We start from the raw sequence: 24,339 nt of genomic DNA on the forward strand, positions 1-24,339 counted from the left end.
AAGTTTCCAGGAGCCGATCTTTGTTCTGGGTGAGCGTCTGGAACATTCTGCCATATGATGGCCTGGAGCCCAGTAGATAAAATGCATAGGAAGACACTTGGTCTGGGCCCACAACAGATGAGGCTCCATCATCTTCCTGCTCCAGAGCCATGCTTGGTTCTCAAGGAAGTTCTAGAACACTTGGCAGGTAGCAGAGTGTCCAAGAGACTCCTGGGGCTTGTGGGAGTTCTAGGCCTCTATCCACCTTGATCCACAGCTGTCTTCCTGCGAGGGCCCCTGAGACATTTCTGCTACCAACTGTTCCCAGCTGGAGAAAACGTAGCTCTGGGGACGTGACGTGAATCCTGGCTCTCAGCCGTGCTGCAGATGCGACTCCCTGGGGCGACGTGTGGGAAACTGACTTGTTTTGCCTTCCATCTGACAACACCCAGTCCCATTCCCACGGCCTGAACTCTCCCAGGGCTCGTCTCCGCACCTGGGACAGCCAGTCCTAGACGGGATGCAGACAGCAGCGAGTGTTAAGGACAGACACAGACCTGGGCAGGGGCAAGCTGGCCGTGAGAATCCTAGACTATGCAAATTAGAGGAGCACTTAGGCCTCCTTGGATCAGCTGCCCATGGGGTTCCCAGAGGGGCAGTTAGTCTCACAAAGTCCCAGGCTCCTGGACGCCACAGCAAATGGTGATGACCAGTGCTGGATTTGCCAAGAGTGACCCTAAGGGCAGAGGGGGCAGGACTCCCCTCCCCCCAACTACCAGCACCACAAGCACACATCTCACCAGTGGCAAGGCCACCCCGGTCCTGGTACCAGCGGTAGCTATGCAGACGGCACTGTGGCCGAGGCAGGGTGTGCATCTCTCCTGCCCACACAGAAGGATGCTTTTCCCTCTTTCGTCCATTTCCCCGAGCCCTGGGGAGCTCAGGAGTGGTGGGGCTGGGAGAAGCCGAGGTCATGGCAGGCCTGCTTGGCTGGGTTCTCCCAACCACCTTGTCCTCTGGCCAGTCTGTCTTCAGAGGCTGAACTCTGTGGTCCGTCACACACTCATCAAAGCCTTTATGAGACAGAACCTCGGGGACGGGGCCCCAGGCCCGGCTGTCTCTCCAGGGGTGACCTTGGCCAGGCGTTTGCACCCTGTGTGGTTTCCCTGACCTTCTCCCCTGCCTGCAACACCCCTGCAAGAAAGGTGCCCTCGACCCATCTCACAGACGCGACCATGCAGGCTCAGAGGCAGCATGCTGGCCGCCCTTGGCAGTTCCTGGAATGGCCTCTCTGCTGGTGCCCCTCTCCAGCATCCTGGGAGGAAAAGTGGACAATCTCCAGCCGGGAGCGGCTCTGGGAGGCACCCGGGCACCCTGGGAGTAGGAATGAGCTGGCAGTGCTTGGCGAGGCGTGAGGCTTGCAGGGCACAGCCATGTGTTTGGCCTCTGCTCCACCCCCTGCCCCTATCATTGCAATGCTAGAAACCTTCCCTCAGGGCCTCGGCCAGAGAGAACCCCCGAGTCCCACATGTGCTCGCGGTCCAAGGACCCCAGGCTGCCAGCCCCTTCTGCACCTCCTCCCCTGGGGAGCCCTGGACCCTGCCCCTCCCAGGCCTGAGGTCCTCTAGCGCGCTGGCCTGTGCCCACACCTGCTGTCCTGCTGCTCCCCGTGTGACGTGGGGGAGGGCCCTTCCCCTTAGAGCTGTCTCCTCTCTGTGACACAATCTACCTCAGCTGCTTTCTCCCCTGCCAGAACCAGTTCCCCGCCCTCCACCCCAGCCTGGATGCTCCGTCCTCCCAGGACGCCAAGGGGCCTTGCAGTGAGAAGGGGTCCAGAGCCCCAAGCCAGAAGGACCCTTGGGGTCCCCTAAGCCATCTGCTCCTCCCATCCATTACACACAGGTGATATTGAGATCCAGGGACTTGCCCAAGATCACACGGTGGGGTGGTGGTGTCAGGGGGTTCCCAGACATAGGCGGGAGTCAAGTGCATCTGAATTTGCCAAAACAGAACCCCTGGAACCAAAGGCCCAGGCAGGTCCAGCCCTGCCCCCAAGCAGCTCTAATCTAAGACGCTTGTGTCCCCTTTCCCATCATTGTCTTGAGCTTTCCCACCTCAAACCGACCCCCTGGGCTGCCGACTGTTCTCCCGGTTGCCACGCGCCCATCACGCCTGCACGCTCCGACCTGCCACGTGCCTTGTAAATCGCCCAGCTGAGCAGCACAGACTCTGCCCTCCCCAGCAGGAGAGGCTTCCTAGGTGCCCGCCCCCCAGTCTGCTCACCTGCTACACCTGTGTCCCCCAGGGCATGTCAGCAGTGAGAGTCGGGGAAAGCAGAGGCCAGGAGGCCGAGGCTGGGGAACACCCAGGTCTCCAGGTGAGGGTGCAGAGCCTGGGAATACCCAGGGGTGATTTTATCTGGGGCGGAGGTCCTGCAGCTCTTAGAGCTCACCCGGGCCTGGAGTCCATGCAAGCCTGATGCCATGGGGCACAGTTGCCTGGATTGTAAACTCAAATGAAAATGAGAGGCATGGAGGTGCTAGACAACAGGGAGTGGTGGAGACTGAGACTAGCAGGAGAACGTGTACTCTCCCTGTAGGCACTGAGGTTCACATTTTTGAGAAGCATGGTGCTGGCCAAACTAGGCACTCAGATTTGGCCCTCTTTGGGTCTCTGGATCAAAACGTAGAGATGGTTCTGGAAACCCCTCCAGGGACGTCAGGAACAGAGGCGGTAGCTCCCTGAGACCTTGCTAGTCCAACCCTAAACTCCTACCCCCTGGCCACCTGACAGCTGGCCCCACTGCTCTCTCAGCTGAGAGAGGAAGGTCAGTCTGGGAGTCCGAGGGTCCCTGGTTTGGGAGCCATCACCTGGTAAGGGCTATAGCCCCCTACACCCCACCCCGGAGTGCTGAGGTCTTCGGTTTAGCAGGAACCTGTATCAGGTAGGGAGAAGGGAAGCCCAGGTGCAGGATGAGAAGGAAGGCAGGCCCCAGCTGCCCCACCTGCCTCCTCCAGGACTGAGCTGGGGGTAGGGCCTGCAGGGAGGTGAGCGGTCAGTACCTGCACTGAAGTGCTTTGTGATGCCTGCGGACGAAGGACTGAGTGAGTGCCAAGCCACTGGGGCAGCCACAGGGACAGAGCCTGGGTCCCCGTTCCTGGCCAGAGAAGCTTCTGAGACTGGGGGTGGGGTGGGGAGTCAGCCATTCCAGCTGCCGAGGGGAATGGGAACTCCTGGGTTCCTGGGAGAGGCGAGGGGAGGAAGAACTCTGGAGCAGAACATGTGGGAGTGGGAGAGGAGGGCCCAGTCCAGGCCTGGCCTGGCTGCTGGAGACAGGAAGCTCCCCAGGCAAGGGGGCCCCTGTGCTCTGCCTCTTCCACCCCTCCCTTTTCAGCAACCCTGGCCTTTTTTTCTATGCACAATCTCTACAAGGGCACCCCTAGGCCAGGCTGCAGGGGCGGGGGTCCCAGGGCACCTGCAATAATCTGAGTGGAGCACCCCTGGGACAAAGAGGGGTACAACAGGCACGGGGGGGGGCAAAGGGATGCTCCCTCTCCCCCTACTCCCCAAATCCTAGACTCCACCTAGACTGAGCGTGACCCTCCTCCCACCTGTCTCCTTCGGGCTGTCCTGCCAAACCTGGAAAGGCCTGGGACAAACACAGCCCAAGCCCACTGGTTTCCCAGAGAGCAGGAAGGGACCGGAACCATTGCCTGGTCCTTCTGCCTCCGAAGAGCCTGCGGTTCGGGAGTTCGGCCTGGCGTTCCTCCAAACAAGCCTCATTCCTTGAGGAAGAACTCAGTTTCCCACACTAAAGTAACTCAAGCCAAGCTTCTGATTGCAGAAAAGTGAATGCTGCCATGGCCTGGAGTTCATGTCTAGGGTCTGGAGGCAAAGAAAATCCACATTCTGGATTGTGTAATACAGAGTCCTCGAAAGCATTCGCAGGCACTGTTTCCTGCTTCCACGGATGCTCAGTGGATTGGTCACCCAGCGTCCTTTGGGACAGCAGGGGCAGGCCTGGAGATGGGAAGCCGCCAGCCTGTCACACCGCCAGCTAGTGGCAGGGTGGGACTAGAATCTAGGTCTTTGGGGGTCCCAGCAGAACACCCCCCACCCTGATTCCCCTCCGCTTTCTCTCCCGACTCCAGGAACCACTAGCCATGCCCAAGGGGCCATTCCCCTCCCTCAGCACAATTCTGGGTGACCCTTCCCGCTCCCCAATCAGCCCCCACCTGGCCCACTTCTGTTTCCAGTTCCCTGTCCCACCTCCTGTATTTATAATGTCTGTGCCATCCCCACCCCCCACCCCCACTGAGCCCCTCCACACTTCCCCCAGGAGGGGGAGGGGCCCCAAGTTGGGGCTTCTGGACTGAGACTTTTTTGTACGCCACAGACTTTTTGTATATTTTTAATTTTGCTGCGACATGAGATATTAAAAGTCATTTCAGTACGTGCTGCTTGCCTACTATTGTTTTGGCTGTTCTGGGCCAGGGAAGGAGTGATGGGAGAGGAGCCTCCTGCGACAATCTAGGGGCTCCTTTAAGAGAGAAAGGTACTGGCTGGAAGAGGGCAGGACATTGTACAAAGTTCCCTGTTGACTGGACAGCACCTCTACCAATCAATCTCCTGGCCAACCGTTGTAGGGATGATCTCCAAATTCATTTTACAGATAAGAAAAAAAAAAATGATGAGGGTGGAGGCATACCTATCAGAGGTGACAAAATCAGGACCCAGATAGAAGTTCCTCACTTCATTAAAACAGACGTTGACTTAGCACCTACAAGGTACCAGGTAAAATTGTAGGCACAGTGAACAAAGCTATAAAACAAAGACGCTCCCTGCCCTCCAGAGTTTACCATATTCTAAAAGATCTGCTCCTGTGCATTGCCGGCTTTCAAACTTCAAATGCTGCAGAATCACCTGTGGGAAAGGGGCTTGCTTTATTTTATTTTTAAGATTATCTATATCTATCTGAAAGGCAGAGAGAGAGAGAGAGAGAGAGAGAGATTCCATTCACTGGTTCACTCCCCCAACAGCCACAACATCAGGGGCTGGGCCAGGCGCCCAGAACTCCATCTGGGTTTCCCACCCAGTGGCAGGGGCCACCATCCACTGCCTTCCCGGGCACATTAGCAGGAGGCTGGATCGGGAGCCGAGTAGCCAGGACTTGAACTGGCACTCAGATGTGGGCAAGTGTCCCAGTGCACAATGCCTGCCAGCCCAGGGAGCTTGCTGTGCGTGTGGACTTCCAACTCCTGGGATTCCACATTCTCAAAGTTCTCCAGATTCTGGAGCAAGGGCGTGTGAGGACCTTTCTTTAAGGACCACTGCTTTAATGCACCCTCTGGGGATAGGAAGCTGGCTGTGGCATTTCCTCGCCTTAGAACCCCTTGTGACTCTGTAGCCCCTGGAGGGGAAGGTTCACATCCTCCTGTTGACTCTTCACACACTGGGCCTACTTTGAGCCTCATCTTCAGCTTTGCCCCTACCTGGCCCACATGGCCTCTCCCAACCACCGTCTGTCTGCTCCCATTGTCCCGTGCAGGTAGAGCCCCAGTTTCCTAGGCCCCCCTCCAAGTGCTCAGGGAGTGCTGAAGTCCCTGTCTGGCTCCAGGAGTCAATCACGATTAGCCTAAGACTATGGTTCTCAGCGTATGGTCCCCAGACTAGTAGCACCAGGGACCTTGTTAGAAATGCAGAGTCTCAGGACCCTTCCCAGACTTACTGAATGAACCACTGCGGGGTGGGGAGAGCAGTTTGTTAAAGTTTATTTTTATTTATTTGGGGCCAGCGCTGTGGTGTAGCAGATAAAGCTGCTGCCTGCAGTGCCGGCATCCTATATGGGCGTTGGTTCGAGTTGCAGCTGCTCCCTTTCCAATCCAGCTCTCTGCTGTGGCCTGGGAAAGCAGTAGAAGATGGCCCAAGTGCTTGGGCCCCTGCACCTACATGGGAGACCTGAAAGAAAGCTCCCAGCTTCAGATCAGTGCAGCTCCAGCCGTTGCAGCCATTTGGAGAGTGAACCAGCGGATGGAAGACCTCTCTCTTTCTCTCTCTCTGCCTTTGCCTTTCAAATAAATAAATAAATCTTTTTAAAAAGAAAGGCAGAGTGACACACACAGATCGATCTTGCATCTTCTGGTTCACTCCTCAAACACCTGCAATAGCCAGGGCTGGGCCAGGAGTCAGGAGCTCCACACAGGGCACCTATGGAGGCAGCAGGGACCCAAGTACTTGGACATCATTTGCTGCCTCCCAGGGCGCACATCAGTAGGAAACTGGGTAGGAAGTGGATGTGGAACTCAAACCCTGGCAAACGACATTGGATGTGGGCATCCTGAGAGGCAGTTGCATCCCTGTGCCAAACACCCTACCTTTTTCTACAAAGGAAATGTTATCTAGCTGCATGGCCACCCAGGATAAAAGGTCCCATTTCCTTTGAAGCTGGGTGTGGCCTCGGAACAAAGTGCTGGCCGTTGAGATGTGAGAGCTCTCTGCTACTCTGGGTCTTCCCATTAAGGGAGGGACTGTATTCACTTTTGATTCAGCCTGTCGGCTGAACAACAGCTCGGTGGAGAGACCAAAACCACAGCATGGTGGGTCAGCAAGGGAGAGCGTGCCTGGCCAGGGAGCTGGGCGGCTGGTGCCTCCACTGTTCCGTGAGAAGATAAACATCTTCGCGCGTAGGTCACTGCTACTTGGGTCTTTGCTACAAAACCAAAATAAAGCCTGGCTACTGTGCTTGGCTGTAGGTTCCTAAGGAAAGTCTCCTGCGGAGTCTAGGAAAGGTTTCTCCTCCACGACGCAGACAGACAGAAGGGGAAGCAGATGGCTTCGTGTCCAGCCTCCTGCCAAGCAGCAGCTGTGTTAGCTGCCCAGGGCTGCACAAAATCCCCCAGACCGGGCGACTCGAACAACGGAGACTTACTTCCTCCAGCTCTGGAGGTCGCAAGTCCACGACGTAGGTGCCGACAGGGCTGGCTCTCCCGGAACCTGGCTCCCTGATGGCTGTCCTCGGCTGGTCCCCACGTGGCCTGTCCTCCGCACACAAGTTCCTCCAGGGTCTCTTTGTGCACCCAAATTCCCTTTTCTTAGAAGGGCACCTGCCAGATTGGATAAGGGCTCACCCTAACTCCTCATTTTAACTGAATCACTTCTTTCAAGGTTCTATCTCCAAATACTGTTAGATTCTGAAATACTGGGGCGGGGGTGGTGTTGGGGCTTCCACACGCCAGTCTCAACAGGGACAGGCACAATTCAGTCCATACCACCAGCAATGTAGAAAATACAAGGACCTTGATGCCATTGTCAAGGTGCTCGATTAGCCAGCCCTGATTGGACTTCTTGTCTGACAGAGTCAAACTTCCCTCTTGTCTAAGCTGCCTTTGGTGGCCTTGTCTGTGACTTGCAGCCAGAGCCATCACCACCCAGGGACTGTGTGTTTAAAGGTTCCCTCTGTCTTGAGAAACCTCCCTTCCATCCGTGCTTGTGCTCATGGCTTCAGTGCCACCAGCTTGGGAGTGGCTCCTGAATCTGTCTTCCCCAAACAAATCCCCTGCCTTATACCAGAGTTCTTTGCCTGTGTGTCTTTCTCTCTAACCAGATCAGGGTCAGCATATGCACTGTACACCTGCTGCCCCAGTCCCCTCTCCCGCCCATGGCAGGCATTGCTAATCAATTCCTTTTTCCTGCTGGGAGTAGATCTAGTTTTTATAATCCTCTACACAGCACTCCAGGCAGCACCTGCCAATCAGCTGGAGGCGGCCCAAAAGACATGGATCCCATCTGCCCCAACTGCTAAGTCTCCGAGCAGGGCCTTGGTTTCTCTCATCTCGTTTTTGATTCACAATTTTAATAATAGGTGTTATCACTGTATGCTTCTGTTTCCGCTTAACTCCTGCAGCCGCCTTTGAGGCAGGTGCCATCATTATCCCGCTTTTGCCATAGGAGGATTCTGAGGCTCTGAGAGATAACTTGTTCAAGGTCACTCACATTTAAATGTAGGTCTACCTGTCTCCAGCTACCTCCACTGACATTGACTAAGTACATCATTGTCCATGGCTCTGGTGGACAGGGAATTCAGAGATCGTTTTCTATTTCTAGTGGTATTCAAAACGTATTGTCTGGGGGCCCAGCACTGTGGGGTAGTGGGTAAAGCTGCCACCTGAGGTGCCGGCATCCCACATGGGTGCTGGTTCGAGTCCCAGCTGCTCCCTTTCCAATCCAGCTCTCTGCTGTGGCCTAGGAAAGCAGTGGAAGATGGCCCAAGTGCTTGGGCCCCTGCACCCACGTGGGAGACCCGGAAGAAGCTCTAGGCTCCTGGCTTTGGATCAGTGCAGTCCGGCCATGGTGGCCAGCGGATGAAGACCCTTCCCTCCCTCCCTCCCTCTCTCTCCTCTCTCTCTGCCTCTCCTTCTCTGTGTAACTCTGACTTTCAAATAAATAAATAAATAAATCTTAAAAAAAAAAAAGTATTGTCCTGTCAGAGCTTTATGGCAGTTTAGTGGTGTTTGCAGCTAGTCTAGGAATACTATAACTGCCCATTTTATAGATAAGAGAAACCAAGGCCCAAGGAAAGGAGAAGGCTTGCCAAAGCCAGTCACGGAGGTGCCAGAGCAAGAGACCACAGCTCATCCCCCACTGAAACTCTGAATTCTGGCTTAGCCCAAGGGGTTAAGTGGGAGCTTTGATGTCCAGGGCAGGGCCAGGGATTGGCTCATACTCCTGGCCGCTTCCTGTTGGCCCTGCAAGCTGAGCTCACTCCCTGCTGTTGGGAGACTGGCAGGATGTAGGGCAGCAGGAGGGCGTGGCAGGAGAGAAAAAGAAAGAGCTGGTGGCTGGGAGCCTCTCACACGCAGGCCCCACCCTGCAGCTACGCTGAGCTGATCTCCCCAAGCCTCCAAACACAGTGCAATGCCCTGGCACCAGCACGTCACCGTCACCCTTCCCAACGGCTTCCTCATTCCTAGCCTCATGTCTTCCTCATTGTACCTCTGATCAGGAGAGAGCTTTGGGGGTCATCGTTCCCATCGGAAAGAAAGCTGAGGCCAGGAGCAGTTCCCAGAGCTGAGGCCAGGAGCAGTTCCCAGAGCTGAGGCATCATGGGCCACTCAGAACCTCTCCAGCTGTCCTGGGCGGGACAGGCAGAGTGCACAGGTCCTGGAATTAAGGAACAAGGAACATGGGGCTTCAGATCCAGCCCAGTGCCAAAATCCAGGGTCTCCTGCCACTCACTGTGTGACCACCTCAAGCTAGGCTCTGCACTTGAGTTGTCGTTTTTTCTTTTTAATTTATGAGAGAGAGAGAGAAAGAGAGACTCCCATCCAATGGTTCACTCCACAAACACCTGTCATAGGCTGGGCAGGAGGGGCAGGGCCAGAGCCAGGAACTCCACCCAGTTCTTCCACGTGGGTGGCAGGAACCCAGCCATTACTGCTGCGCACCCCCCCACCCCCCCCACCCCCACCTCCCGGAAGCTGGAATCAGAGCAGAGCCAGGACTTAAACCTAGGCACTCTGGTTCAGGATGCAGGCATCTCAACCAATGTCTTAACTTCTAGGCCAAACATCTGTCTCAACCCTCAGTTTAAAAAATCTGGATAATAGGAATAATGGTGGGGCTGGAGCTGTGGTTAAACCACTGCCTGCCATGCTGGCATCCTATTGTAGTCGCTGGCTCATGTCCCAGCTGCTCCACTTCCAATCCAGTTCCCTGTTAATGCACCTGGGAAGGCAGTAGAAGATGCTCCAAGTGCTTGGCCCCTGCCACCCACGTGGGAGACCTGGATGAAGCTCCTGGTTCCTGGCTTCTGTCTGGCCCAGTGCTTGTGTTTGTGATCATTTGAGGAGTGAACCACCAGATGGAAGCTCGCTCTTGCTCTCTCTCTCTCTCTCTCTCTCTCTCTGCCTCTACCTCTCTGTAACTCTCAAAAAATTAAATAAATCTTAAAAAAAAAAAAAAAAAAACAAGGAGTAGTGGTACCCCCAGCACGGTGAGGAATGAGAGAGTACATGTGCTCGGTGCTCAGTGCAGAGCCACAGGAGGGACCTTGCCCACCTAGTATTTGCCCAAGAGACAGTTAAACAGCCCAGCACCCAGAGACAGGGAGATGGATGGTATTTGTCGAGCACTTCATATGTGCCAGGAGCTCTTCTAAGTACATTTAATCCTTACAGGTCATTGCGAGATCATACCAGTGTTGTGCCCACTTACAGACAGGGGAACAGCCACAGCTGGATGTGGAACTTGCCCGAGGTCACCACCCACATAAAATGGCAAAGCCAGGATTCAAACTCAGGCAGCCGTCGGGAGCTACGTGTTCTGCCTTCCTGAAGAGCGATGATGGATTTTAAATCATAGCTTGCCTGGGCACTCTACCATGACGAAGCACTTTCTACCACTCTCATCCCCCTCTCCCCAGGGCTGCCCGGGGAAGGGGCCGTGTTTGCCCCCATTCCTGGAGGGGTGGGGGGCAGCAGGCTGTAAAGGCACTGATTTGCCTCGCCAAGGTCACACATCAAGGTCAATGACCTAAATAGGCCTGGAACTTGGGATTTTCCGAATTTGAACTCCAAATTTAAGAGACCCTTCCCCAGGCCCATTCAGCCGCCAAGCCCCCCTGACAGCTGGAGACCTTGAGACTTTCCCTCCAGCCGGAGGGTCCCAAGGCTGTGTCCTCCATCCCCTCCTCCCCGCCAGCAGATGGGAGGGACAGGAACTCCAGGGCTGGTGGAGTTTCCGACCAGGCAGGAAAAAGAACAAAGGAAAACTGGGTGGGGGTAGGGGGGCTGGAGGGGTGGCCAGGAGGGTAGCAGGAGCAGAGGGGACACTGCACCATGGAATACGAAGTCAAGAAAGGGAAGAAGGTAGGTGGGAGTTGGGGCGGGAGGCAGGGCAGAGTGTCGCCCCTGAAGCTGGGGAAAGGGAGAGCCTGGGGGAGGGGGAACAAGTGGCACAAACACAGCCTTGCTCTCCTGTGCAGGGACCTTCCCTGCCACCCTTGGGCAGCCACACACTAAGCTGTTTCTCCACTCTCGGTGGCCTGTGCCGTCCTGGGAATGGGCCGATGGAGAAGGACCTTCCTGGGAAACTGAGCCAGGGAGACCTGCTTCCCTGGGGGGCTTCCTCTCACAGCTTCTCAGGCGGAGAGGCATACACCCAGCAGATCCACTCCTCTACTCCCCACACCCCTCCCAGGAGGGCCCCAGCAGGAGAGTCCTGTGCCAGGGAGACTGCCTACCGTGCTGCAGCCTAGCCCTGCCCTCGGATCTTCATACAGGGCCTGCTCCCAAGGCCCCAGCCCAGGAGCCATCCTCTCCAGCCCCCTGCTCCTCACCCCTTCGCTCCTCACTCGGTGTTCCAGCCTGCTTCTCTGGGCATCTCACCTGGCTGTCTTTGGGGAGCTCCTCAGATTCCAGCCCCACCCCCCATCCCCACAGAGCCCTCTTCTTCCAGGAAGCCTGGGTCAGGCTGTTCTAGAAGGCACCCATGTGAATCACAGAGGGCTCAGCAAGAAGTCAAGATTATTTGAGGGCACCTCAGAAAGTTCAAGGTCAAAATGGAGCTAAAAGCTAAGTTGATTTTGGTGCAAATTGTTTTTGAAATCCCTGCATTTGAGGGGCTTCCAAAATGCTTCTAGAAAACACATCTTATGAAAAAACCTGCCCGGAAGCCTGCCACTCTAGAAGCTCCCCTGGCAGTTATACAGGGCAGCCAGGGTGGGGGCTGGACACTGGCTGAGACCCAGCTCCTGGCCTGGACGCCCACAGTCAGATTCAGGGGCTGTGGGATGGGGCCGGAGAACCTGAATTTCTCTCAGGGTCCCAGGAGGAGACCTGCAGCAGCTGGTGCTGGAACCCAGAGTCCTGCTCAGAATTTTTATATATATATATATATATATATATATATATATATATATATATATATAGGGTTTTTTTGACAGGCAGAGTTAGACAGTGAGAGAGAGAGACAGAGAGAAAGGTCTTCCTTCCGTTGGTTCACCCCCCAAGTGGCTGCTGCGGCCAGCGCACTGCGCCGATCTGAAGCCAGGAGCCAGGTGCTTCCTCCTGGTCTCCCATGCGGGTGCAGGGCCCAAGCACTTGGGCCATCCTCCACTGCACTCCCGAGCCACAGCAGAGAGCTGGACTGGAAGAGGAGCAGCTGGGACAGAATCCGGCGCCCCAACCAGGACTAGAACCCCGGGGTGCTGGTGCCGCAGGTGGAGGATTAGCCAAGTGAGCTGTGGTGCCGGCCAGAATTTCTTTTGAGATTCAAATTGTGTAGGTCTGGGCTACACACACCTTTACATTGATCCCGGCCATTTTTACACAGGTGTCCCTGGGTTCTACTTAATTTCACTTAGTAGTTATTTGTAACTTTTAGGGAAGCACAGAAGACGGCCCAGCCAGCACCTCTGCACCCACCACTCAGCCACACTGACTCCTAACTGACCCGGGCTCACTCCTTGCACCTGGCAGGCAGGGGCTACGCCATCACCTGGGTATTTAGGATGCAGGCTTTGGAGCAGGACTGCCCAGGGTGAACTACTGGCTTCACTACTACTAGCTGGTGACTTTATCAGTTAGTGCCATCTCTGGGACTCAGTTTCTCCATCTGTGAAATGGAACTCATAGAGGTGCCCCTCCCACAGAGCTGTCAAGAATCACATGAGGCCCTGTAAGCAGCACAGCGAACGTGGGGTGCACTCAGTCCAGGTAGCCACTATTACCATGGTTACTCTACACCCTCCCAGGCTTTTGTCTCTCCCATCCGAAGACTGGTGTTCCCCAAGGCCGGGCGCCGGGCAGCCTGCCGGACCAGCGTGAGCCGCCGGCCCCTGCACTCCCTGCCCCTTTATCCTCCTGACTACCTCATCGACCCCCAGATTCTGCTGTGTGACTACCTGGAGAAGGAGGTCAAGGTGCGTGTGGGAACGACCCTGGGGTCAGGAGAGACCTGTCCGCCTTCCATACCAGCTCCTGAGCAGCCCTATCTCTCATGGGGGAAGCCACAGCTGTGTTCATATTGGCCTCTGCCCCTGCCTTATGCCAGGGGTCCTTAGCTAGGGACCCCCATCTACCATGTGTCCCCATCTCAACGTGGGGCTCCAGCTTCCACCCAGGGGAGAGTGGCGGGGAGCAGACCCCCTGCACCTCCCCAAGCCACTCTGCACCAGCTGGGGACTGAGTCTCCAAGGGCCCTACTTCTGTTTGTGAACCCTGCAAAGGAGCAGGGGGCACTGCTCATTTAGTGTTGCCAACCTTAGCAAACAACGGGCCGCCTAGGTAAGCCTGAATTTCACATAAGCAATGGATACTATCCCAGGTATGTTCCAAATATCACATGGCACTCAAAGCACCAGAAAACAGAGAGAAAAACAGTCGTTATCTGAAATTCAGATTTACCTGTCAGCCCTGCACACAGAGAAAAGCTAGGCAAGCTGCTTAGAAGTTGAGGGCTGAGGTTTCATAGCGAATCAGAAGAGAAGGGATTTGGTTGGTGGAATGCACCCGCCAGAAATTAATGAAAAAGTTCATTCTCAAAGAGCACAAGACTGAAGGCAGTGCTTTCCTGGCTCCGAGCATCTCTAGGCTGATTCTACAACCTTCTTCCCTTTCCACTGGGCTCTGCACCAAGACAGCACAGAGGACAAGTGACCTGCAGTCACCTGGACCCGATGCCCCTCCGGCCAGGAGGAAACGCACAGGCCGGCACTTGTTGCAGGCAGCGAGCGTGACTTCCGCTTCGCTCTGGAAGCTCACGCTTTGGACGCTGTGTTCAGTTTTCAAATTAGCCTCGTCGTGCCTCAGTTTTTTCTCATTCTTAAAGCAAGGATGAATGAGGCTCAGACCTGTGCCCGGCTTCTATTAAGAGCTTAATAAATGTGACCAAGTTATTATTAACTCAGATGTTCCTAGTCTACCGGCCCTGTGACAGCGAGGGGGCCCCAGGTGACGCCTCTGTGCCCTGCTCCTACCCCCTTTCCCATCCAGTTCCTGGGCCACCTCACCTGGGTGACTTCCTCCCTGAACCCTTCGAGCCGGGATGAGCTCCTGCAGCTTCTGGACACGGCCAGGGTGAGACTGCGGGAAGGGAGGGCTGGTTCGCGCCCGCGTCTCCCTTTTCTGCGGCCCCGCGCACTCAGGAGCCCCCACGTCCCCACCCTGCAGCAGCTGAAGGAGCTGCCGCTGAAGACCACGGCGGAGCAGGACAGCATCCTGAGCCTGTCGGCCCGCTGCCTGCTGCTCACCTGGCGCGACAACGAGGAGCTCATCCTGCGCATCCCCACGCACGAGATCGCCGCCGCGTCCTACCTGCAGGATGACGCGCTGCACCTGCTAGTGCTTAAGACCGGTATAAGGGGCGGGGCCTGGCGGGGGCGGGGCGCGGAGGTGAGGGGAAGAATCTTAGGTGACCTGCGGCTGGGCGGGGGCCTCAGATTGGGAGAGCAGACGATGGCAAAGGCCTGATCACTCTACCCTGAGACCAGGGGCTGGCTGAAAAAGACAGTTGCTCTTGCCTTCTTAGGCAAAGCCTGAGGTTGGGGCTGATCCACCATCCGGAGACCAGATGAGGAGCCAGGGGAGCATGGACAAGCCCGAAGCTAGGGTGAACCCTAGGGGCAGGGTCTGACCTACGAAGAGTCAGGCATAGGAGCAGATCCTAAATTAAGGGCGGAGTCTGTCTAGGGGTGGCGTCTAGACTTGGGGACAGTCTTGGGTGGAGCCTAGCTAGGGTGGAGTGCAGGTTGGGGGGCGGGGTTTGTCTGGGGCGGGATCTGAGCCTTGACCGAGGTCTGGCCTAGAAACAGTCTGGCTTAGGCTCAGAACCCAGGTTAAGGGCAGAGTCTGGCAAGGGGCGGGGTCTAGATGGGGGAGGAGTCTGTCTGGGACGGGGTCTGGCCTACAGGCAGAAATCTAAGTGGGCTGTGGCTGACATCAATCTAGGGGACAGGGTGGGCAGGGTTGAAGACAGTGGGTAAATCTGATCCAAGCAAGGCCAGGATCCTAATTTAGGCCCCAGCGTAGGGGGACAGCCTGACCACCACCCTCAGGTCAGAGGGCAGGTCTGTGTAGAGGGCCAGGGGTGAGGTGGGAATTGCATGGCCTCTGAGAAGTCCAAGCCAGTGGCGAAGCGTAAAGGGGGGGGGGGGGGAGGGCGGCGAACGCACGCGAAGCTGGGCGGCAACGGGCTGCACTACGTCGAATCCTGAATCCAGGGGTAGGCCTGAGGCCCGGGGTGGCTGGAGACCCTGAGCAGCTGGGTTGGATCCTCCAGCTGGCCTCGGCTGATGCCCCAACTTTGCCCCCGGCCTCTCCTAGGTCTGGGAGTGGACCCAGTGCCCGCCGGCGTGGATGCCAGCCCTGGCGGTGCGGGGCGCGACCCGGGCCCGCCAGGCGCCGCGCCCGAGAAGCGGCGGGTGGGCACGGCGGAGCGGCGCCACACCATCTGCAGCCTGGACTGGCGCGTGGCGTGGGGCGGGGGCGCGGGCGCCGAGGCCCGGGCAGGCGGCGGCGGCGGCAGCCTGGAGCGGCAGCGCGCCGGGACGCGGGCGTCGGGCAGCTGGGAGCGGCGGCAGACGTTCAGCGGCAGCTGGGAGCGGCGGCACGCGGGCAAGCCGGGCGGCAGCTGGGAGCGCAGGCAGGCGGGCGGCGGCGGCGGCGGCAGCTGGGAGCGGCGCCACCCGGGGCCCAACCCGCTGGACCCGCAGGACCCCAGTCCCGACGCCTACTGCAACCTGGTCATCCTGGCTGTAGCGGACAGGGTGAGACCAAGCGCACCGGCTTCTCCCTCTGACCCCCACCCTGCTCGGTTCTCTGGGTTCTTGGGGTCTGTCCCGGACGACCCCACCCGGGACTTCGGTGGCCCCAGTCCAGTCCTGGACACCTCCCCAGGGCTTCCTCAATGGAACGAAAACAAAACGTCGGGTAGCTGGGCTAACTCCCTCCTCCAGCCCTGCTGCTTCCCAGTGCTGTAGCTGTCCCCGCTGCCTCTGTAGCCATCACCAAGCCAGGAATGACCAGTCACTAGAGTCAACCCACACCAGGACGGGACAGCAGTAACCGTTGAATTCTCACAGCCACCAGAGCAGCAAATATGACCACCATCCCCCTTCTGTAGACAAGGAGCCCGGGACCCTGCGGTTAAATAAGCTGTGCAAGGCTGCACAGGAAGCAGGTGCTGATTTCCAGCCTGAAACCCGGGAAGGGCAGAGCTGGTGCTCCCGGGAGCCGAGGCGGCCACTGAAGCAGACCCCCTACTGCGTCCTCGCGGTGAGGACGTAGAACCCTCCCCGTTCACCCTGGCTTCAGCTCACTGGGCCGTGTTGAGTACCAACTATGTGCTGGGCGCTGGGCTGGTGCCGTGGGTGCTGAGGGCACAAGACGTCATGGGGCTGGTCTCCAGGAGCTCACAGTCCAGCACGCGCCTCTCATTCCACAGCCTCCCAAGCTTCTCCTCTGACCAGCAGCCAGCGGCTCCCTGTCCACGGGAACAGTGCTGAGCAAACCTGAGGGGCAGGTGGATAATACGCAGGACACTGGGGTGCCACAGCCACACCCAAGCCCTGGAAACGCTGTCACCTGACACCAGCTTCCTCCTCCCCTGGTCCTTCCGCCTCCCTGGGCCTTCTCAGGAGCTGGTCTCTCCTCTCCTCTCCAGCCTCGGACCACTGGAGTGTCCCAGGCTTGCTCTCTGCCCCTCTTCTCTCCTTTGTCAACACTCTGTTCTGGATGAGGTCCACTCCCATGCCTTAAAAACCCTGAGAACTCCCCAGAATGCACCTTTCACCTAATCTCCACTCAGCCCCTGACAGTTCCAAAGCTGAGTCCACAAGCTCCCCACCCCATGAAAAACCCGCTGTTACCACTCCCTTGCTCTCCCCACGACACCTAATGGCAGCTTCAGCCTTGCATTGCTGTGGTGGAAACCTTGCCGTGAACACCTCTCTCCCTCTCCCTCTCCCTCTCCCTCTCCCTCTCCCTCCCCCTCCCCCTCCCCCATTCACACACACACACAGAGCCACCACGCCCACCTCTCAGCCCCCATCCCTTCCTACCCTCTCGCTTCATTCCACCCCAGCCAGCCTAACCTCATTCTAGAATGCAAGGGGCCTGCGTGTTCCAGGTGCACCTGGACCAGGGCCTTGCAGTCGACACCAGTGGGTAAATGAGCACAAGTCCCAGTGTGAGACCTTGTGATGGGGACCAAGACAACGACAGGCAGCTTCCAGGAAGGATGAACGGGGGAGGGGACCCCTTTAGAACAGAGAAGCGAGTTTGTGCCATTTAATGGGAGCCAGCAGCTGAGGAAGAAGGAAACCAGATTCCAGACAGATGCAGCCGTGGGCTTTGTTTGTCCTACGCACACGAGGGCTTTGCCTACAGGGTCTGGCCCAGTGCCTGCCGCACGAGAGGATGGAGAGATGAGTAAACAGTCACTTCGGGGGGGGGGGGGTTTGAGCCTCTGGCCTCCCATCTGAGGCACTGCAATCCCAGGAAGGGTACAGGAGTGAGAGTCACAAAACCTGGGTGTCACTGTTATGCCATGAACCTGCTGTGTGAGCCTGGGTGGGTCACTTACCCTCTCTGAGCCTCGGTGTCTTTATAGAGTGAGAGTCCTCTCTGCTCTGCCTGACCTGTAGGGCTACTATAAGGATTGATCCTCACTTAATGCTTAGCATACCCCTACTATTCCAGAATGCTCAGAGTTACGTCAATTTACATCATGGGCTCTTGGAGAAATAAAATAGGAATAGCATGAGGATGGTCTTTCCATCAGTTACTGTCTGTCTTTGTCTGTTGCTTAAAGATATGAAGAAGTAAATCTCTCTTCACCTTTGTCTCAAAAAGTTTGCATCCAAGAACTTGAACTCCTTCTACCAGAGACTGGCATTTATGTATTCATCCCACTTCCGTTTGGGCGCTGGGTACCAGGAAGCTCCTATCTAGCCACAGCATCTCATAGTAGAACTACGTTGAGCCTAAAATTTTGATTATTTCTCCTCTGGCAGATCACTTCCCCTCCTGGGTCCTCAACCTCCACATTTAAATTTAATTAGGGCTCATTTTAGATAAGCTTCAGGAGGATCCAGGAGTCCCCATTTAAACACACGCTAAGAGCCAGACAGCGACCATAGGATTTTGACAGGTGATGTGAATGGGTGTGTGTGTGTGTGTGTGAGAGAGAGAGAGAGAGAGAGAGAGAGAGAGAGGGAGAGAGAGAGAGGCAGAGGGAGGGAGAGAGAGAGAGAGGGACGCAGAGGGGGGCAGAGGGGGGGAGAGGGGGGGAGAGGGAGGGAGGAAGCAGGGGCGGCCGGCAGCGGTGCGGCCTGACCCTTCCCCTTCTCTGGGCCAGGACGCCGCCGAGGAGTCCTGTGCACTCATCTGCCAGGTCTTCCAGATCATCTACGGGGACCAGAGCATCGAGTGCGTGGACCGGGCTGGCTACCACTACACATCCACACCCGAACGCCCGTGGCTCTGCAGCCGCAGTGAGTACCTGGCCTGCACCGTGCCGGACCATCCCGAGAGGCCCCGGACGTGGGGCAGGCAAAGGCCTGCAGGGACCTTTATCTCCGCCGCGGCTGTAGTGTGCCACGGTGTGTAGCTAGAATGGCCGAGGCAAACCTGGCGTCCTCAGAGACGCTCAGGGTGCCAAGTTCAAGTGGAGCCTCACAGGTGGATGTTTCTCCCTGTTGTGCGGAAACCAAAGCACGTACATTGTGCGCTTACAGCGATGCCCAGGCTGAGGCGGAAGCCACTAACTGCAGCTGCCATCACGGCCATGGGGTGAACTCCCCTCCTGCCTCCACCGCTGCCCCCTGCAGCCCGGCTCGCTGTGTGGCTGCAGCACCCAGGGGCTGGCTCTGCTCTCCTGAAGACCCTCCCACCTGTGCAGCTGGGGGAGTTAGGGATCCCCCGGGGATGACAGGCAAATGAATGAGGTCATTCAGCAACAGACGTGTGTTGAGCATCTACTATGTCCAACCCATGCCCAACCTCCAGGGCACACTGGTGAGCAGCAGCCGCCGAGGCCCCGCCCCTATACCACTCAGATGCTGAGACAGCCTGACCAGCGATTCAGGGCTTGTCATGGACCGGGCCATGAGAACTGGGCTCACCTGGGCAGTCGGTGGGAGGTGATGGGCACAGTGAGCCGAGGTCAGGAGGCCGGGGCAGGTCCCTGCACCTGCGAGGTGACGGCCAGGAGAAAGTTCTGTGTCCATAGTGCTTCCTCCTCCCGAAGATCGTGAGTTCCTTCCTCTTCACACACACATAGCTCGCAAGAACCTCCCTCACCTGTTCCTTCCTCTGCCTCCCCGAGGCGCCATGAGGCGGGCAGGAAACTGCTTCGTCAGGAGCCTTCAGGAGGTGCCCGGAGCGGCTGTGCTGGTGCCAGGCAGGACCCCACCCACGGCGAAGGCTGAGGTCGGGGCCCGGGGGCTGGGCGCGCTGGGCTCTGCTGTGCCGCCCTGACGGTGCCTCTGTCTGCTGGTCCCAGGTGAGAGCTGCCGCACGGACGGGACGTACGCCTACGACGCCGACTTCAGCTGCTGCAGCTCCTTGTAGGTGCCGCCCCCCACTCCCCGCACGCACGGTCAGGCCAGAGAGGGTGGCAGGGAAGGACCGAACTGGCCCTGTGCTGAGACGTGGGCACTGTGGGTGGGAGGTAAGCAGGGTCCCAGGCTCTGGGGAGCTCCTGGCTTCCAGACCCCTGAGAGACGGACGCAGGGGTCACCAGAACCCAGCCCCGGGTCCACATGGCCCAGTCATCCCGGCAAGGGGCCTGCAGAGTCCAAGTCGCAACTGATGTCAAAAAATCGTGCCGGTTGGCTCTTGTTTGGGTCCCATGTAATAGAAAACCGTGGAAAAGGGCAGCTTATTCAAGACAGGGCGGGCGTTCCGGGCCGCTTTAAAGCGCTTTGCTGGAATTCCCGCCGCTGACGTCTGCTTCCACCTCATTGGTCGGAACTTGGTCACGTGCCCAGCACGTAAGGCTGGAAAACGTAGGATTTTAAACTGTCCGGGTGGGGACACGGCCGGGCACTGGTTAGGTGTCCATCCCCCCGGGCGGCACAGGGCTTCCCGGGAGGCAGGATTTTCTGTGCTAAACTAAAACGTCCGGGACAAACCAGCACAAGAGGTCGCCCTCGTGGGTCTAAGGACTTGGGGTTGGAAAACAACCTTCTCTGTCAGTGATATAAGCCCTATTATCTTTTTAGTGGCAACAGAATTACCCTTTTTTTAAAAAAAAAAAAAGCATAAATATATATGTATGTATGTATTTGAAAAGCAGAAAGAGATCTTCCATCCACTGGTTCACTCCCCAAATGGCCACAGTGGCCAGGGCTGGGCCAGGCAGGAGCCGGGAGCTTCTTCCGGGTCCCCCACGTGGGTGCAGGGGCCCAAGGACTTGAGCCATCCTCTGCTGCTTTCCCAGGCGCATAGCAGGGAGCTGGATCAGAAGTGAAGCAGTGGGGACTCGAACCGGTGCTCATGCGAGACTCTGGCGTCACAGGCAGTGGCTTAACCCGCTGCGCCACGACACGGCCCCTAGCCTTTCTTCTTAGTCCCATGTGCCCTAGTCCATGAACAACCAGGTGCCTGTGGAGAGAGGGACACAGTGAGGGGCTAATGCCCAGCTTGCGTGTGCCGAGTGCTGCTCCTTAGGCACCGCGTTTCAGAAGCCAACACAGCGGCGGCGGCATGCCAGCGGCTCCCGTTTACTGTCTGCATGGCAGGACTCCATGCGATTCCCAAAGATGAACGCTTCTCATTCCCACAGTGACACCAAGTTTTACCATCCGTTTTCAGATAGAAGAACTGAGGAACAGAAAAATAAGTGTTAAGTTTCCCTAGGACCAGTGGCTCGTGAGTTGTAAGCTTAGGATTGAACACAAGCGGGCTGGCTTCAGGGCCCACACCCGGAATCACGAAGCTACCCGCTTCTCTGTAGGTAATCATAGAGAAGGTTCTGGAACAATGCCGGCACCAGGAGGCGTGAGCCCACGGCGGACTCGTTTTCTTAAGATTTGTTTATTTATTTATTTGAAAGAGAGAGACAGGGAGACAGAGACAGAGGAAGATCTTCTGTCCTCTGGTTCACTCCCCAAATGGCTGAAGCCAACAGCCAAGAACTCCTTCCCAGTCTCCCACGGGAAGGAACCCAAGCACTTGGGCCATCACCTGCTGCCTACCCTGGCACATTTGCAGGAAGCTGGATCAGAAGTAGAGCAGCTGGGACTCGAACCAGTAACTCTGGTATGGGATGCCAGCGTCTCAAGTGGCGACTTAGCCCACTGTGCCACGATGACACCACCCCACCCCACCCAGCTAAGGCTAATGTCTAACTAAGTAATATTTCTTGAGTTCCTTCTATTTGCCTGGCACTGAGCTGTGTGCCGGGGCTACAGCAGGAAAGACAGAGGCCAAGGCCTGTGCTCGGCACACAGTACGTTCTCAGGAAACAAAACCCTGTAGCCAAGTTCACCGTCTAGAGCAGGAAGCCACGAAGTCACTATTTAATGGTAACCAGCCCTAATGGTCATGCGCACTCCAGAGAAGTTCGGGGTGCTGCCAGAGGGGCTGAGGGAGACCCCACCTCATCCGATACTTGGGCCAAGACCTGGAGGATGAAAGAGGGAAGAGCGTTCCTGGGAGAGGGAACAGCATGGGCAAGGGCCCGAGCAGGGCCACCCGAGGCGTGTTTGACGCGCAGGCGGGTGGCCGCTGTGGCTGCCGGCAGAGGCTGTTAGGGCCCGAGGGCGGGAAGGCCTTGCATGTCGTGGGTTCCCTGCCAGGCTCCGTGAGCACACTGAGCCCAGTCTCAGGGGGATCAGGGAACGCTTTCCTGGGGAGAGGACATTTAGGGGCAAATGATGAGCAAGAGTTAGCTTAAGCAAAGGTGACGGGAGAGAGGTATTCTGGGCAAAGGGGAGAGCATGTGCAAAGGCCCAGAGGTGAGGAGGTGGGCGGAATATTAGAGGGAAAAGGAGAAGGCAGCAACAGAGCAGGGGGAGGCCTGGGAGGTGGCCAGGGGCCGGCCATGCAGGGGCGCGGGAGGCCAGAATGGGAGCAGCAGCAGCCGTGGCCGTCCACCTTCAGCCTGCCCAAGGCGGGGAGTGGGGGGGTGGCGAGTGAGGGCTCCTTTCCTCCTGTCCCCGCAGCAACGGCTCCCAGGACACGTTTGAGGCCTGTTACAGCGGCACGTCCACACCCTCCTTCCACGGCTCCCACTGCAGCAGCAGTGACCACAGCGGCCTGGGCCTGGAGCAGCTGCAGGATTACATGGTCACGGTGAGCTGGGGCAGGCAGTGGGAACAGCGTGGGCAAGGGCCTGGAGGCTGGAGTGCCCCTGGGCGCATCCAGGAGTCAGGCATCGTCCTGGACAAACCAGAGCGGAAGACCTCAGAGCTCAGGGCAGAGATGACGTGAGGTAGCACTGAGCCCGCTGGGAGAGGACCCGAGCACTGGCCACTGGCATGGGCTGCGTGCTTGCTGTCTAGCAGACCCTGTGCAAGCACCTTCCATGTGTCCCCAGCAGCCCCATCATGGGCCCCACTCTGCTGCTGGGGAGGGCAGGGGCCAGGGAGGCCGTCACCTGCCCAGGAGTGCAGAGCTGGCCAATGACGGGCCAGGATCTGAACTAGGCAGCTTCAGTCCACACCCCAGCGCGTCTAGGTGTGCCTCGAGCCGGCCGTTTGGTGAGGCGGATCGGGCCAGAGCTGCCCCTTCGTGAGGGCTCCGGCCAGGTCTGGTGGGCAGAGGTCGGGCGTGGCGCCTCCTTGGGCTTGACCGCCAGTGGTGTCATCTGTAGCTGCGGAGCAAGCTGGGGCCCCCCGAGATCCAGCAGTTTGCGGTGCTGCTGCGGGAGTACCGGCTGGGACTGTCCATCCAGGACTACTGCGCGGGCCTGCTGAAGCTCTACGGGGACCGGCGCAAGTTCCTCCTCCTCGGTGAGCCCCCGCCCCCAGGGTCAGCGGAGGCCCCTCCTCCTCCTCCGTGCCTGTCCCAGCCAAGGTCCTTATCCTGCAGCCTGTGGTGAGGCCGAGAGCATGCGATCCCTGGGGCAGGTGAGGCCGGGGTGCACAGAACCCGGCGGCTGAGAAAGAACCGGGCGGCTGAGAAAGCACCGGGCAGTCATTTCCTCTTCACAGCGAAGCCAGGAGACCAGGGATTCTCCCCATCTCACCCCACGAGGAAGCTGAAGCTCAGAGAGGCTGGGGAACTTGCCCGAGGTCACACAGCCAGCAACAGCAGGAACGCTAACAGTCCCAAGCTAGCGTGTGTGTGGCAGTCACTGTGTCATCTCACTGAGTGTCCCCAGTTCTGGGACGCAGATGCGAGAATTGTCCCTTGTCCCCCTTGTGCACCAGGAAACTGAGGCCTGGAGAGGTCACACAGCTGGGAAGCAGGGACAGAGAGAGCACCTATTGTTTATGGGTCCCCTGTGCTAGCACCTTGCTATGTAATCCCCGGATGCCCTGCGGCCCCGCCCTCCTGGAACAGGTGCAGGTACTCTCACTCTCACAGCTGCAGGCAGTGAGGCTCAAAGCAGTTCACAGAGCTAGGAAATGGGGCCAGGGCGGCCGTAGTTAATAACCCGTGGGCGCGAGTGAGCATTGACCGCCTGCCCAGCGCTCCCTCGCTGTCTGCCGCTCCGAGTGAGGGGCCCTGGGCGGAGCACACAGCTGCTGGGGCTGGAACTGGGGGCTCGCGAGGGGCCGCGGGTCCCCGGGGAATCAGCCTGCCCTGTGGCTGCAGGGATGCGGCCGTTCATCCCCGACCAGGACATCGGCTACTTCGAGGGCTTCCTGGAGGGCGTGGGCATCCGCGAGGGCGGCATCCTCACAGACAGCTTTGGCCGCATCAAGCGCAGCATGAGCTCCACGTCGGCGTCGGCCGTGCGCAGCTACGACGAGGCGGCGCAGAGGCCCGAGGCGCAGGCCTTCCACCGGCTGCTGGTAGACATCACCCACGACATCGAGGCGCTGGCCCCTGATGACGACGACGCCCAGGGCGCGGGCGACGCGGCTGAAGACAACTACCTGTAGCCGCCATCCATGGAGAGAGCTCGCAAGGGGAGCGGCCCTGCAGCCTGCCTGTCCGAGTGCAGTCATTATTGCCCAGGGGTCCTCGCCCAGTGTCCCTCCCCCCAGTCCTACCCCGGCCTGGCCTGGACCTCCGTCTCTGTGCTGGGACTCGGGTCCCTGCAGTACCGAGAGTGTCCTGCAGGGGGCGGGCGAGGCCGGACTCTAAACGCCCAGGCGCGCGGGTCCCTCTGCCAGCCCTGTGGTCCTGCTTTGGTCTCCCCAGCCCCAGATCCCAGGAGCCCCCCTCCTCCCCGAGACCCTCAGGGAGA

At 58.0% G+C, this 24,339-nt stretch overlaps 1 protein-coding gene across 1 annotated transcript; it reads left to right on the plus strand.

The window, feature by feature from the left end:
- The first annotated feature begins 10,808 nt into the window (after window positions 1-10,808).
- Window positions 10,809-24,128, plus strand: CCM2L (CCM2 like scaffold protein). The gene is made up of 10 exons (XM_062202333.1): window positions 10,809-10,844; window positions 12,731-12,898; window positions 13,971-14,054; window positions 14,148-14,331; window positions 15,300-15,742; window positions 18,334-18,469; window positions 19,480-19,543; window positions 22,145-22,274; window positions 22,795-22,933; window positions 23,742-24,128. Exons 1-10 carry the CDS (start codon window positions 10,815-10,817, stop codon window positions 24,029-24,031), a joined length of 1,668 nt encoding a protein of 555 aa, XP_062058317.1. The 5' UTR covers window positions 10,809-10,814; the 3' UTR covers window positions 24,032-24,128.
- The last annotated feature ends 211 nt before the right edge of the window (window positions 24,129-24,339 follow it).

This window comes from Lepus europaeus, chromosome 10 (genome assembly GCF_033115175.1).
Source record: "Lepus europaeus isolate LE1 chromosome 10, mLepTim1.pri, whole genome shotgun sequence".
NCBI lineage: Eukaryota > Metazoa > Chordata > Mammalia > Lagomorpha > Leporidae > Lepus > Lepus europaeus.